Source organism: Eutrema salsugineum, unplaced genomic scaffold, assembly GCF_000478725.1.
Source record: "Eutrema salsugineum unplaced genomic scaffold, Eutsalg1_0 scaffold_3, whole genome shotgun sequence".
In the NCBI taxonomy this organism is placed as follows: domain Eukaryota; kingdom Viridiplantae; phylum Streptophyta; class Magnoliopsida; order Brassicales; family Brassicaceae; genus Eutrema; species Eutrema salsugineum.
Genome location: NW_006256756.1, coordinates 12,678,413 through 12,694,883, shown reverse-complemented (window position 1 = coordinate 12,694,883; position 16,471 = coordinate 12,678,413). Strand labels below are relative to the sequence as shown.

General features: G+C 32.0%; 2 protein-coding genes across 2 annotated transcripts; one reads left to right on the top strand and one right to left on the bottom strand.

Moving 5' to 3' along the window:
• The first annotated feature begins 1,050 nt into the window (after window positions 1-1,050).
• Window positions 1,051-6,553, top strand: LOC112085431. Its single transcript, XM_024154644.1, has 11 exons — window positions 1,051-1,084; window positions 1,191-1,370; window positions 1,461-1,586; window positions 1,656-1,715; window positions 2,438-3,304; window positions 3,416-3,833; window positions 4,034-4,368; window positions 4,786-5,061; window positions 5,160-5,519; window positions 5,606-5,839; window positions 5,919-6,553. Exons 1-11 carry the CDS (start codon window positions 1,051-1,053, stop codon window positions 6,551-6,553), a joined length of 3,525 nt encoding a protein of 1,174 aa, XP_024010412.1.
• Window positions 6,554-15,638: 9,085 nt separating this feature from the next.
• LOC112085430 (aspartic acid-rich protein-like) lies at window positions 15,639-16,471 on the bottom strand. The gene is made up of 3 exons (XM_024154643.1): window positions 16,379-16,471; window positions 16,041-16,183; window positions 15,639-15,771 (listed from the first exon to the last, which is right to left on the bottom strand). Exons 1-3 carry the CDS (start codon window positions 16,469-16,471, stop codon window positions 15,639-15,641), a joined length of 369 nt encoding a protein of 122 aa, XP_024010411.1.

Here is a 16,471-nt window from a genome sequence, read left to right as displayed (position 1 = left end):
CCGACGTTTATCATGTTTTTTGAAAGGTGATTATGCTGAAACTTTTCTTTTTGAGTTGGGTGGATGTAAACAAGATGTCATTATTTGCATCATTCGTTTTGCGAAGATAATTGTTGGACGAGGTATATTTTTTATTTTTGATATGAGATGGTTGTAAAGTATATGCGATAAATATGGTTTGATTTTTGTTTGTTCGATAATACAGGGTGTTTCTTGGCAACTACGTCGTATGATTGCACACAAGTTATTCTAAATTTGCCATGCTTCGAGGTCTATCAGTTTCGAGAATTGATATCCAGTCGTTAGACCCTGATGTTACGAGTTCCGTGCTAATGTTTTAAGAATTATTTTATATCAATTTTTATTTTTAGGTTTTGTGGTTTGTGTTAAACATCGTATGTGATTTGAATAAAATTTGACTTTTGACGCAGTGTATGAAAATAAGATTGTTTAATTATTATTTTCGTGTTTGGATCTCGAAGTTCATAGTTATCCCCAAAACGCCTGCGTAACGAATTGTAGTATAATTGTCCACGAAAAAAAAATATGTGATATAATTTATTGGATGATATGTTAAATAACCATATTTTTGGGATAATATTCAATTTCTAAGAAATATAACGATAGTCTTTTCGGTTTTCGTAAAAACATTAGGATAATATATTTGTTGTAATGTAGAGGTATATTTTTAGGATTAACTCTGCACATTTGAAATAATAAATAATTATTTATAGATCCGCGTTATTGTAATGTAGAAGTATTTCAATAGTATTTTAACATTATCATGAAAAAATGTAAATTTTTGATATTGGAGTATTATGGTGCATTAGAGAAGATTGGCATATTATCGCGAAGAATAAGTAATGTTAACATTATCGTGCGGTTTTCTATTTCGAAATTCTTTTTATTACCAAAATCTTAATTTATTATGAGAAGCTAAAATGTATATTTTGCATTATCGCGCAATATAATATTTCATATATATAGTTTGTTAATGATTGTGTATTTAGATCACACATTTTTTTTTGTTCGTGCTGTTCACCGGAAAAAATGAAACGTAAGCTTGGGCGTCCTCAGAAAAAAGGTTCATCTTCGTCGATTGCTCCAAATAAAGGTGTTATTTTAAGTAAATCATATTTTTAAAACATTTACGTGTTATAAATTTGCTTACTATTAACTGGAATTTGTAGGTGGTAATGCTAAGAACGCACGATATGCTCCTACCAGTGTAACCGATATAGACCAACTTGGAGGTTTGTTCCGTTTCAATATCAATGAAGTTCCTGATCTAACACCCCCGGGAATTCGTTATGCACAGCAGAGACGAATGCATATCATGCATGAGAGGAGAGAAAGAAAAGAAGCTATTGGTTTGATCTTCTTTTTCGTAATTACAATGTTTATTAATAATTATATGCCTGATTTACAGTTATTATTTTTTCCGTTAAAAAAACAAACAGATCTTTTGGCAACTTCTATCAACACCGAAGACTTTGCTTGCTTTATTGCTACTGATTCTGAGTCCGATATGGATAATGATGAAGACTCTATGTCGGAAAGTGAGGATGTGGGAAAACCGAGGCCTGGTAATAAAAAGAGAGGAAGACCCAAAAAACGTGCTAAAACCTCTGATTTTTGTAATGAGGATGCAACAGAGACCGTTGTTACTAGAACAGATTTATTGGAATCAGTTAGTCCTGGTCTGAAAGATGGAGGTTATGGTTTTCATTGTACTAATATATTTCATTCAATACATAATATATAATTACCGTTTAATTAATACTAAGCAATGAATATTATTTTAATTAGGTTATTACGATGATGGTGATCCTATATATATATGTGGTAATTGTAAGGCTTATATGTGGTATGGAGAGAGGTTGCGTAAACGATATCGTCGTGGGAAGCCTATATTCTCCATGTGTTGTGGTCAGGGTAAAGTCGTTCTTCCACTTCTTAAAACCCCTCCAAAATCCTTATTAGCATTGATGTATAATGATGGTGATTTGCGTGATCACTTTCGTGAGTTTATCCGGGCGTATAATATGATGTTTTCTTTCACTTCTCTTGGAGGAAAAATAAATAAAGAAATCAACGACGGGAAAGGTCCTTACATTTTCCAAATGAGTGGGGAGAACTACCATTCTATAGGGGAGTTGCTACCACCTCCTGGAAAAGAACCAGCCTTTTTACAGCTATATATATATGATACCGCAAATGAAACATCTAACCGAATAGCTGCTTGTGGGTATGATTATTATTCTTTTGGTTTATATTAAATTTAATCATTGAGATCAATTTTAAAACATATATGTATTGTTATTAAATGTTATGTGGTTCTAACTGTTATAAGAATTTATTTTAAAATTTTTACAGGAAAACGGGACCGGCTGATAAATTGCGAGTGAAGGTTGTTGAGAAAATAAAAATATGCTAGATAAACATAATAAACATGTGGATGCATTACGAAACGTTCGAGAAAGGTTTGATCCTAACGTTGATACAAGCCGGTTAAGGATAATTTTAAAGTGTGACAGGAAAAGTGATGGAAGGACTGAGAATCTACCAGCTACTAATGAAGTTGCTGCATTGATACCTGATGATTTCAATGGTCAGGTAGATGCACGTGATATCATCATCGAGTGTAAAAAGATTGGGAATCTCAAAAGGATCAGTGAACTACATCCTGCGTATCTGCCTTTGCAATATCCATTATTGTTTCCCTATGGTGAGGACGGGTTCAGACTTGGTATCGATATTGGTTTTGTAGATACCCAAGGGAGGAAAAGGTTGCATATTACTATGAGAGAGTTTTTTGCTTACCGCATACAAGAGAGGGTTGGTGAGTCACCAATCATCCCTTTATCTGGAAGATTGTTCCAGCAGTTTTTAGTGGATGCGTACACGATGATTGAGACTAATAGACTACGTTTCATATCAATGAATCAGTCTAAACTTCGTTGCGAAAATTATGACAAAATAAAGAAAACTGTTGATGAAGGTGACACTGATCTTTCTGACAAGGGTAAACGTATTATTATACCTTCTTCTTATACTGGTAGTACAAGGTATATGGTGCAACATTATCTAGATGCGATGACTACTTGCCAGCATTTTGGTTTTCCGGATCTTTTCATAACCTTTACGTGTAATCCCAAATGGCCTGAGATTACCAGGCACCTAAAAAGACATAACTTGAAGCAAGAGGATAGACCAGATATATGTACGCGAGTGTTCAAGATGAAACTAGATGATCTCATGCACAGACTCACCAAAGAAAATGTGTTAGGTGTCATAAAAGCCGGTATGTTTTATTAAACTAAGTATCTTATTTCGTTTAGCAAGATAATGTCCATAACATTGCTAGATGATCATGCTAACTAATCTTTAAAAAACTACCATTTATTCGTTGCAGCGATCTACACGATTGAGTTTCAAAAACGGGGGCTACCTCATGCACACATCGTTCTTTTTTTAGAAGCTGGTCACAAGCTACCAACTGGTGATGACATTGATAAGATAATATGTGCTGAGATTCCTGACAAGGATATTGATCCAGCGCTGTATGAGATAGTAGGAGATGTCATGATGCATGGACCATGTGGTGCTTTGAATAAGGATAGTGTTTGCATGGCTGAAGGAAAATGTACAAAGTATTTTCCAAAACCTTACAGTCCGATCACTAAAATAGATGATGTTGGATATCCTATATACAGGCGACGTAATGACAAGAAAGTTATCGTTAAAAAGGGTATTGAATGTGATAATGGATTTGTGGTTCCTTATAATAGGAGTCTCACACTGCTTTATAGGGCTCATATCAACGTCGAATGGTGTGTACAATCTCGATCAGTAAAGTATCTATTCAAATATATTCATAAAGGTGCTGACTATATTCGTGCAACTATCAAGAATGATGATAAATAAAACGAGATTAAGAAACACTTCAATTGTAGTTTTAAACATTTTGTTCACATATTTTATATCTTTAAAATTTCAATCTTCCATTATTTAATAATGTCTTTCTATGTAGGTATGTAGCACATTCGGAGTCTACGTGGACAATTTTCCGTAATCATACTCACCATCGCACGGTTTCTGTAGTTAAACTACCCTTTCATTTACCGAATCAGCAAATGGTCATATACAACGAGGATGATCCAGGTGACGAGGTTATTAATCGTGTCTCAGTTGGTACGTCAAAATTCATTGCTTGGATGGAGTGCAACGATAAGTATGAACTGGCGAGAACGTTAACTTATGCGCAATTTCCTACGAGATTTGTGTGGAATAACCCAAAGAGAATATGGACGCCACGATCAAGGAGAGTTGCTCTTGGTAGAATCACGTACGTACCCATTGGGGCAGGTGAAGCGTATTATTTAAAGCTTCTGCTTAATTTAGTCAAAGGACCACGTAGTTTTGATGATATAAAAACGGTCAACAAAGTTCTACATTCTTCGTTCAAAGACGCTTGCTATGCGTATGGATTATTGAATGATGACAAAGAATATATTTAGGCCATCAATGAGGGGGGCTTGTGGCTTTCTGCCAATTATCTCCGTCTTCTTTTTGTGATCCTGCTCACTACTCAAAGTATATCCATTCCTTCTAGAGTTTGGGATGCTACATGGCATGTATTATCAGATGACATCATATATAATTACAGAAAAGCTGCCAGGGATCAAAGTATGTCGTATAGTTATTGTTTGCGTTGTTGTTATTATATATCTTTAAGATATCGATAGCTAATTTATCTTTTGTAATTTTTTTGAAATTGTGTAGCTGTTCGTCTATCTCAGGAGCAAGTTAAAGACTTTACTCTGGTCGAAATAGAACTTCTTTTACGTGTAAGTGGAAGATCCTTAAAAGAATTCACACCTATGCCATTTCCTGAAGATATTACTCTGGAGTCACGTGATAATCCTCTTATTCGGGATGAGAGGAATTACAATCGCGAAACTCTTAGAGTAAGAAACGAGAAGATGTTAGCCACTGTAACCAGTGAACAGAGAAGTGTTTATGATGAGATACTAGAAGCAGTAAATAAGAACAAAGGAGGTATGTTCTTTGTTTATGGTTCTGGAGGTACTGGTAAAACTTATTTGTGGAGTCTATTAGGATCTGCTCTACGTTCCCAAGGTGATGTTGTTCTTAAGGTTGCATCGAGCGGGATTGCTGCGTTGTTATTAGAAGGAGGCCGAACTGCGCATTCAAGATTGCAATCCCTATTGTGGTTAATAAGTTTACCTTCTGTTCAATCAAGAAGGACTCAAATCTTGCCGATCTGATAAAGATTGCTAAACTCATTTTATGGGACGAGGCGTTGATGATGAGTAAAGACTGTTTCGAGACCCTAGATAGAACGATGCGTGATATTTTAGAAGTTGATAAGCCCTTTGGTGATAAGGTCATTGTTTTAGGAGGGGATTTTAGGCAAATATTGCCAGTGATTCCAAATGCCGGGAAGACAGAGATACTTATGGCCACTTTGAATTCGTCACCTCTGTGGTACAAATGTAGAGCGTTGAGACTTACACAGAACATGCGACTTATAGCTGGAGATAATAGCCGTGCGATTCTGCCTTTACAAAGTGGATCTTAGACATTGGTGATGGTACGATAAATGACGATGGAAGTGGTGAAGCCGTGATTGATATTCCTGATGATCTGTTGATTAAAGACTGTAAAGATCCTATAAAAACGATCGTCAAAGAAATTTATGGGAGTTCATTTTCGAAAGAGACTGATCCTAAATTTTTCCAAGACCGTGGCATACTGAGTCCAAGAAACGATGATGTAGATACGATAAATGATTATATGCTTTCAAAGTTATTGGGTATGTTTATTTTGTTTTAATTCCTCTTAGTTTATTTGTTTATATTTATATAATACAACGGTTGTTTTGTATATAACAGGTGTTGAAAGGACCTATCTTAGTTGTGATAGCATTGATACGACTGAAGAAGTTGTCAATTACAATGATGCATCTGAAGTACCCTCAGAGAGTGTAGCCAGTAAGAATAAAGGTGATTCCAACAATATGATTTATACCGAGGAGTTTTTAAATAGTATCAAGATGTCTGGTTTCCCTAATCATGTCCTGAAGTTGAGAGAGGGTACTCCTGTAATGCTTCTAAGAAATATCGACCCTAAGAATGAGTTGTGTAATGGCACAAGACTCATCATTATTAAGATGGCTAATTATGTTCTCCAGGCTCATATAATAACAGGTAGCAAGGTTGGTGAAAAGGTACTGATTCCTAGGATATTCCTCTCTCCTTCGGAGATGAAACTTCCTTTCAGGATGAGACGCAAGCAGTTTCCTATCACATTAGCTTTTGCAATGACTATAAACAAAAGCCAAGGACAGACACTCGAAAAGGTTGGTTTGTATCTTCCAAGACCGGTTTTTACTCATGGGCAACTCTATGTCGCTGTATCGAGGGTTACATCAAGAGAAGGTTTGAAGATATTGATCACCGATAAAGACAACAAACCACAAAACAAAACATTGAATGTCGTCTACAAGGAGTTTTTTGACAAGATATGATATTTCTTTTCACTGTGTTTTGTTTTGTGATATGTTGTCTCGAAATATGTTACTTATTTTTATTGTATAAGATCATTACGTTCGGTTTTTTGTATGAGACCATTACGTTCGGTTTTATAGTTTTTAATAGATTTAATGCTTTTCAATTTTTCACTAAGTTGGATCTGATGTATTAATGGTTTGATCTCTGATTTTTAATTGTAGTCGGATATTCCAATGACAAACTCTATTCGATAACATATTTTAACCAAACTTTAACTGTAGCATATTATTGGGCATCTATTGACATTTCATATGATGAACATTGTCACATAGTTGTAAATATCGAGATTGCTTCAAAACCAAATTATCATGTCATCAAAATAAACTTAATAGTTTTTAGAAAATAAAACCAAGTACATATTGTCTTTAAAGTGATCATTGCAAACAGGAAAAAAAAAACATGAAATTGGTTTGAAACTGATATTGTTCTTGATTAAACTCCAGACCTCCTCTTTTTACGTTCCTTCTCCTTTCCCTTTAAAAACAGACACAAACAATCCGATTTAGATTTTTGTAAAATTATATAGCTTTGAACTAACTCAATATCATATTTAAACATGAATTGTTTCTAGAACATAGAGTTCAATGGGCAATCAATAACAAACTATAATGACTCAATAACATAGATTTTAGACAACTTTTCATAATTTAGATCTAAATATATTTCTGATCACGTACCCATTCGGCGGTATCCATGTGTCGAATTTCTGTGTCCACAAAACTGCAACGCATGCACTTCAACCCTATCTCCAGATCTAGAATCAGGTCGTGTTTTCGTTTTGTGCAACTTGATTGGGATTTCTCATTAGATGTGTTGCCTTTGTCATCCTACATAAGTAGAATATACAGATTTTACAATTCATTGTGTAAGACATGATTAAAACAAACTTTAGTGAATAGGATGTATTACCTGAGGAGTGTTCTGTTTGGCTTTCTGATTTGAAGCGGTGAATAAATGTAATTGTTCCCATAATTCTTCTTGCTCTATTTCGGAATCTGTTGGTGAAGGTGGTGACTTTGGTTCCACGACACCGAATCTCATTACCAATGGTGGGGGATTGATGATCAACAAGCCATTTTCATTGAATTTTTTTCCGTTTGTGTTCACTATGTTCTTATGAATTCTCTCAGAAACAATAATGCTACTTAAAAAATATTTTAAAGTTTTTTTGAAAAGAAACCCTCAAGCCAGTATTTATAAAGTGTGCAATAATAATCAATTTTCACATTTTTCAATTTTTTATGGGAAAGATTATTCGACTTTATGTTTGCAACTAACCGTTTGACTTTCTAGGTTTCCTGTTTCATAAAATTTTAAGGAAAATTGCTCAAGTAGATACATAAAGTTATAACATATAAGTCTACATAAATGACATTTTTGTTATTATGTTGTATGAATATATCATTTCCTAAAATATTGAAACATAAAATTGTCCAAATAACATAAGCTATAGAGAGATCATATTATTTTATGGAAAGTGTTGCAATTTAGCAAAAGTTTATATTTAGTAAAATAGTATATTTACTTATTGAGATTGCGTGTATATTTGGTGAAACTTAAAACATGGAATATATTCTCTCTGACACGTGAAACGAACAAATCGGTCATTATCAATATGGAAGTGTTTTGACATAAATTAGTGGATTATTGTTGGTTTTGACAGTAAGGAGCTTTAAATGGTAACTGTTCAAATTTTTTCTTTTAAAATAATTCAAACGAAAATAAATTTATAAGAAAGAATAACTGCCTATTCAACTGCATAGTCTCTCCTTTTCATATTTAACACACTTTCTCATACTACATCACTTTTAGTTTTCATCTTTATAAAAGTTATATTATTCAGATTTCTCCATCAAAAAGAATAAAAAAAAAGTTTCTAAAATGTCTGATGTTGTCGATGTTGTATGTTTGGATACTTACAAAACAGGGTGGTTAATATCTGACAAGGTTGTCAGGCTCTGGAAGCATTCAACATTCTTCGGAAATACTATCGAGATGGTTTTGTCTGATATAAATTTTGCATTATAAGAAGATACCAAAATATTCTTACCAATTAGATTATATTTGTATTATTATCTTTGTTATCGTTTTTTTTAATGGTTTTTGGTTATTGATTTTATCATGTTCTACTAAACACTATGTTCTATAAATAATACAATTTTGTATCATCTATGAAAGAAAAAATAAGGATATAGAAACAGTTGTTTTTGTTTATTCACTAAAGAAATCATTACTTGGTTGAATTTACGCGTTCTTGAACACGATAACAAGTCACCGTCTTTAAAATATATATATATATATATATATATATGTAGATTTTATGATTTAGCTAATGTAAATTTTCATTGCAATAAAATTGTCATTTAAAATATATAGATGGTTTTATAGTAAACTATCTTACGAATTGGTAACAATGAGAATTGGAATATTAACATAATTTAGAATAGTAAAATCTCAATAATTTAAAATAGAAAATCTCCATATATAGATATATATATATATATATATATATATATATATATATATCTATTTATTTTATTCGAAGATAATATTGTTTCCTTATCTATATTTATCCTGAAATGTTAATATTCTTAATTTTTGGTTATAGATTAATATAAAATCACATTTTATAAATATACGTTGATATGATTAAATTGAATAACTCTAAACGATAGGCATCACGCAATGGTGGATTATGATTTTGTTCGTCAATTGGATTCTCAAAGATCTGACTGGCGAATTATAGTGAAAATACTCAAAAAATGGGTGGTGGATTACTCGGACGATAATCGAAGTCTAAATTTCATTCTGGACGATGAAAGAGTAAATTTCATTAACTTAAAATGATATTTGTGATATTTATTATTGGTTATGCTTATTGTTTTAACATACACTAAATTGTTCTTTTGTTGATCTAATGTTATCGTATAAACTTCTAGGGTTGTAGAATTCAGGCTCGGATAAACAATCAGATGACGGAGCATTTTAATCAAATATGCGAAGAAGATCGATGGTTTATGTTGACTGGATTTCTTTTGAATCCATACAACTGGACTAATATCCAAAGTATTACAAAACACGATTACGTTATTACACTGACACAGGGAACAACGATCTCACCAACTTTACCATTAACAAATAATTCGTTCTATAATTTTGCATCATTCCTCTCGATTTATGAATTCCCAGATGCTCATTATTATCTAATTGGTAAGAATATTTTGGTATCTTATTATAATGCAAAATTTATAGTTCGCACTAATGTCTTTATTTTGACTAATTACAATCGCAGATTTGATTGGAGCCGTTGAAGATGCTAGATATTTTACTATTACATACCCGGATGGAACGACTACATCATCAATTCGATTTAATATAATAGATGATGAGTAAGTGTATCTCAAATTGTAGGTTTTAGAAGTTTAACTAATTAATTATTAACTACATTCTTTGTCAAAATATAGGGAGTTTATGCTAGAGTGTGTTGCACATGGTGAGTTGGCAACTGAAATAAGAGATAAGTGTAGAGAATACGAAGGTCCCTTTGCTATATGTGTGTTAACCGATTGGTGTGTAGCAATTGACGGGGGTATATTCTCTGATGATACATCAATATGTTATTTATAAAATCATTGTATATAACATAACAATATTCCAATATATATGTTTTAGAAAATGTGTCTATCAAGGATCATGATGATGATGGTGTATCCCGTTATATCACTGATTCACCTATTGATGAAGTTTTAACCTTGCGCAATAGGTAAGTATGTTTCAATGTGTTGTTTAAATTGACTTATGAAAAAAAAAATTCATATATTTAGATCTACATGATTTTGTTATTGAAATTTCAGGATTAGAGAGAGATTATATGGGCTGGATACAGATGATGTCTAGTGGTTTGGGCCGACTGGAATGATTCAAAATCAATAATCCATATATATTATTAGTTTTGTTAGACACTTTTTTTATGTACTTACAAGACTGTTTTGCGATTATTAATAAATAATAATTTATTCTCATTTGGGTGTTATATATATCCCCATTTTCTCATATACATTGTTAAAAATAAACAACAAAGTAACTCTTCTCCCCAACTGTTTCTTTGGCTTTATAAAAACATTGTCCAGGAAAATTGCGTTCACTAGCTTGATGTAATGATTGTATACTGAAGAAACTATTATATTTTTTGATTATTTTTGACTCTTTATGCTCGCGTATCTCGCTTGCGTGTATGCTTAGTACACCAGATGTAATTAGATTTTATTCTCTCATATTGCATGCTGCTAATGTCTCAAAAAAATATATTAACGGATGAAAAGACGCCTTTGACAGACAATTGTTGTCATTTAAAATAAAACCTATAAATAAATTAATCTTTATTTTAATAATACATATTCAATGTTGTATGTTTCCATAAGTTTATTGGGTTGAAAAAGGAAATAACTGTCTAGAATGTAACGCGTATATATATGTGTTCTCTTTCCTTCTTTTTTTTTTACTTTTCCTTTTGTGTTCTTGGCAGAGAAAAACAAAATGTCTCATGTTGTTGATATCTCTAGGTTAGATTATTACACCACCGGCGGTGAAGTTCGTGTGCAAGTTGTTCGACTCTGGAAGAATGTAAATTTCTTTGGTGATATAATTGAGATGATTCTCGCTGACGATCGGGTATTTCATTATGTAGTTATTTCTTTATATATTTCATAGGGTTGATTTTAAAAGCAATTTTTCTTTTGGATTTTTACACTTGAACTTATGTGAAATCGATCTTAGGGTCATCGTATCGGCGCAACTGTCATGCCCGATGAAATCGCTCTGCATGGACCTGTACTTAAACAAGGTTACTGGTTTAGGGTTCGTCGATCCGTTGTTAAGAAGGCCAGTGGTTCGATATGCATAACCGTAAACAGGCATCGGTTTATTTTCGGATCTCATACGGTCGTGATTCCTATCTCTCCAGTAACCCATAATTTACACTTGCATCTCAATTGCACACGCTTCTTTGACATCGTGACTCGCGGATTAGATTTTGAATTTTTAATTGGTAATATTGGTAACCATCTGTTAGTTTTGTGACAATTTTAGTATAATATATCGTTTTGTTAATATCACTTTTTTGTATCCGATATAGATGTAATGGGAACCGTGTTGAAGATGGGTGATCTCTGTGAGATCAACAGCGATGCTTATGAGGATAATGCAACATATGTTCGATTCGAACTTTTTGATGCAGGGTAAGATCTATGAGTTTATATTTATATGTTGTTTGTTTATGCAAAAAAAAAATGTATCGTTTTGTTTTATGACATCTAAATTGGAAGAACCTTTTTGTTCTATTTTAATCAATTAGGAGAGATTGTGTATTGCCATGTATCGCCCGTGGGAATTTGGCTAAGAATCTGCATAGTGTTTATCAGCGTAATCAAAGTGAGTCAGTGGTGTTTGTGTTGAGGTTTTGGAAGATGACTAATGGTCAAGGTAGGTTTTTATTTCTTTTTTTTTAGTATTTTAGAATAGCCAATCTTGCATTCTTCTAATTCTGATTCGTAAAATTAATGGTAGGTGTTGATAAGAATTCGGTTGTCCTATGCTCTTACCCTCCTTGCTCTGATTTCCTGTGTAATCCTGTTGATGACGAGATTGACGATTTCAGGGCTAAGTAAATATTAAATTTATTTTTTCTTTATTGACATATTTTGTTAGTTAATTTTTAGGGTTTATTGATCTAACATAACGATTTTTTTTGGTAGGCGATACCGCCTTAACTAATGCACCATCGATGGAATGTCAATTCCTTATCTTTCTTTTTAATGTTTGTAAAAATATTATATTATGATACTTATTAAGTGATATCGGTTGTTGTTTAATCTACTATTTCGGTTTGACTCTATGCATACTGCATTATGTCTTATTTATATTATGAATGTTATGAATGATTATGTCTTATTTATATGATGAATGTTATGAATGATATTGTTACATTGTCTTTAGTGTTAAGAATAAATTTGTATATCAATGGTTTTGTATTGTTTTGTCCTTTTTGGTGATGTATGGTGATTTGAAAAGTTGATTTGTAAACTATAATCTACTCAAAGGGCTAAGTATTCATTGCGTTTTTGAGAAAATATCTGACAACTTCTGATAGATTTGAATTGATGGATATCTATAGTTTTTGATATATGTATATCTATAATATTTTGTAGATGTATATCTCCAATATACAATAAACTTAACATTTTTGATTATATAGATAATATTAATGCCTAAACCGCATGTAAGCGATAAACGATTGTGTCTTAACCGATTGGAGTGTAAATAAAAAAAGGTATGGATAATCAGGCATATGTCATTATTCTTAATAATGTTCTGTAAAAAAATATCACGTGTTGGATTATTAAAAAGTATGTCAATAACATATATAATAACTGATTTGATTCTAAATCTGTTTGATGTAAACGATTTATTATGTTACACTTGAATTATATATCATCTGAGCCCAAAATTTTTATACATCTTATGGGCCAAAAAATTCCGTGTTGTAACCAAAATTCGACTATTCCTTTAACAAATAAATTGTGATGGTCTTGGTTGATCAAAAGGTTAGTCCTATAATTTATGAATATCTCGGTTATTGCCCTAATCTACTAAATTTATTAGTAATTAATAATGTTTTCAATATCAATCATATTGTTAATGTGTTTATCTTAATATTTTCTAATTTTATTACATATAATAATTCTTTCATCTAATTAAAGGGTTTTAAAATTCAAAATAATGAGAAAAAAATCAAATAGAATTGTCAAACAAAATAAATGAAAACATCAAATGAAATTGGTAGATTCAATGGCTAGGAAAAATAGGTGAGTGATCAAAAAAGTAGCCATCTTCAATGTTGTTAAAATCATCTGTGTAGTCAAGCCTGCAAGAACAAGATAAATAATGAGTCGAATATTCAACAATTTTGTTTAGGAAATTTACAAGATGATAACGGTGAAGAATGCTTACATAAAATGAGAATTTTCGACTTCAGGAATTGGAGGATCGAACAATATTTCAAAGAATTCTCGACCATAACAAACACTTATTTCATCTGTACAATAGAAAATTATATTATCTACAATTGATAGAAATATAAATTGATATATGGTTGGTCGATAGAATGAGAAATAACCTCCATATCAACACATCTCCCAAAATCTCAATACACAGAAAACGATTTTGCGACGAGGAGTATTTTTCTATAAGAACTCAAAATGTTCAGCATCTCTTCCCCACGCTATGCAATTGATGTCGACACCCCTAAAAACCAGAATTAATATATCATTTTCCTTAACATCGAGAATATGATAGTAAAAATTTATATATGTATTAGTTTTTGTATCAATGGATTTTTACTCGAAATCTCTAATTGTAAATTTTAGACCACTTGAGTTGATTCTCTGATTTCCGATCCAAAATTGGTCTTGACGTTCCAATTGACAGACTTTGATAATACCTCCGATCAAATCAACTAGCATAAAGCAATATATTCATATAATTAAGTATAGTATTAATTAATCTAATTGAGTATAATAAAATACTAAGAAAACATACCAACGTCTATGTTTTCCATCAGAGATTTGTCAAGGACACTTCTAAAATTAGCAAATGAATACAACTGGTCATCTGATTTAGGCGATGTCTTCTCAACATGAGTATCCTCATCGATACAGATATGGAGACCATTGACTGTAATCCTCGAAGTTCCCGTGTGTGGATTAATTTTGAAGTTACCAATGAAGTACCAATCTTTATCACACATCATGTCTTCATAATGGTCTACTAAACGATTTGGAATCGATGCACGTATTCAACCACCCTAGATTTTCAGTTACAAAATAATGATGGTATTGATAATATATTAAGATTCAGACAGTATGCTATTTTTGAATTTATACTTACATGTTCGTCTGCGAATATAAACGATCGCTGAATACCGTGAACACCTAGGCTTTCCTCGACACTCTTGATAACTTAAACACAAATAGAAGATCGATCAGATGCTATACCTAAATCAGAAATCATCGTGCAAGGAGACATTTTATCAAAAATAGATGCAGTTATTCTTAACAATGAATAGAATCTGATTACGAGTAATAAACGGGTACTACTTTAAATTGAAAACCACCGTTACGACAACCAATAGTAGTGTTTGCAATGTTTTGAAAAATAACGGTCATGTTTACCACCACTAATTTAGTTGGATATATATGTCATGTTTTGTTATAATTATAATATAATAATTATGAAAATCAATAATAGAAAGAACCTCATCAGAATCATTACTAGGTGATAAAATGACATATAATTGTGATGATTATAAATATTTATTTTATTGTGATAATAATTGTGATACTAGCTTTTCTAGAGGCTTAGACATAGAAAATTTTTTTCTGAAGGAATATTTATTAAATTTTGTTTCGTTTATTATATAAAGTACAATTTTTCTATATTTAATTAATATTAATGGTATAATTTCATTTTATTATTGTAAATAAGTGTTGTTCATCTTAAAAAATGATATATACTGAAAGTTTAACAAAAACTATTATACAATTTAACTATTATTCATAAAATCAAATATAAAAATATTATACGGTTAGATGTGATGTATATGTTACAAGAATTTCAATAATCAAATTATAATAAGGTTTATATAATGATTGTGCCCGCGCGACGCGGACAGATACCTAGTGTTGTAATTAAAATAAAAATGTTAAGAGCTGCATTCTTGACCAAACAATTTTATAAAGTGAAAAAAAAACTGTTTAATTGATTCCAAAATGATACCCTAAACTACAAAAGTAATATGTCAAGGGTTTGAAATTTACGACGATTTTACGACGATTTACCCTATATCGTAAGTTCGTCGTAAAGGTAAAACCTTTCACCTATAAAAGTCAAACTTCTTAATAACAAAAAAATCTAGAAACTTTTGTAAACACATCTTAAACAAAAACATATTTTATTGAAACCACAATGCAATCATACATAAAATTTTCAATCGGAATCATCAGATGATATGTTTTGGTTGCGTTCATCATTTTCTAAATCATCATCATGATCATCATCACTCTCATCAAATTCATCTGAATCTTCTTCGATGTTATCATCGGGTAGATCTTCAACTTGTCTATTCCATGGATCAATTAAAAGAACATTTTCTTCAACTTCTGGTTCAGTGATGTCAACACAATGATCTTGTTGCATAGGCGGAAAATCTACAAAATCAATTAACTTATTGTACCGACATGAGGCGTTAACATCTATGCTCCAATGCCTTCAAGTGCCTCAGGAAATGCTAAAGGAAGTAATCGTTGCATAAACACATGACAGTCATAACTCTTCATCCCTGAAAATTTTTGGCCTTTCTCCACAGATTTAGCAAGATTAGATACATACCCATCAGAAAATTTCACAGCAAATAAAATCCAATTGAACAAAGCAGATTTTTGGCCTTTCCCATTGCTCAAAATATGCAAGTCAATTCTGTTGCATATATCAGGCAAGTCAATCCGTGATTTCGCGCTGTCTTTGGTTCTTCCCTGCACGTTCAACACTGTATGCATGATGTTATAAAAAAACATTTTCTCAATGTGCATGACATCAAGATTGTGTCTTAGCAGATGATCTTTCCAGTACGGAAGTTTCCAAAAAATGCTTTTCTTATGCCAATTATGATGAATCCCATATCTTTTAGGCATATTCGCTGGAGTGTGCCAGTTTCCCCCTCGACATACCGTTTCAAGTGCCCCCCAATGATCTATTTGTGCTTCAAAATCTTGCCATGTTAGATACACTGGTGGAGGGAGACGAACAGCTTTGTTCTTCAT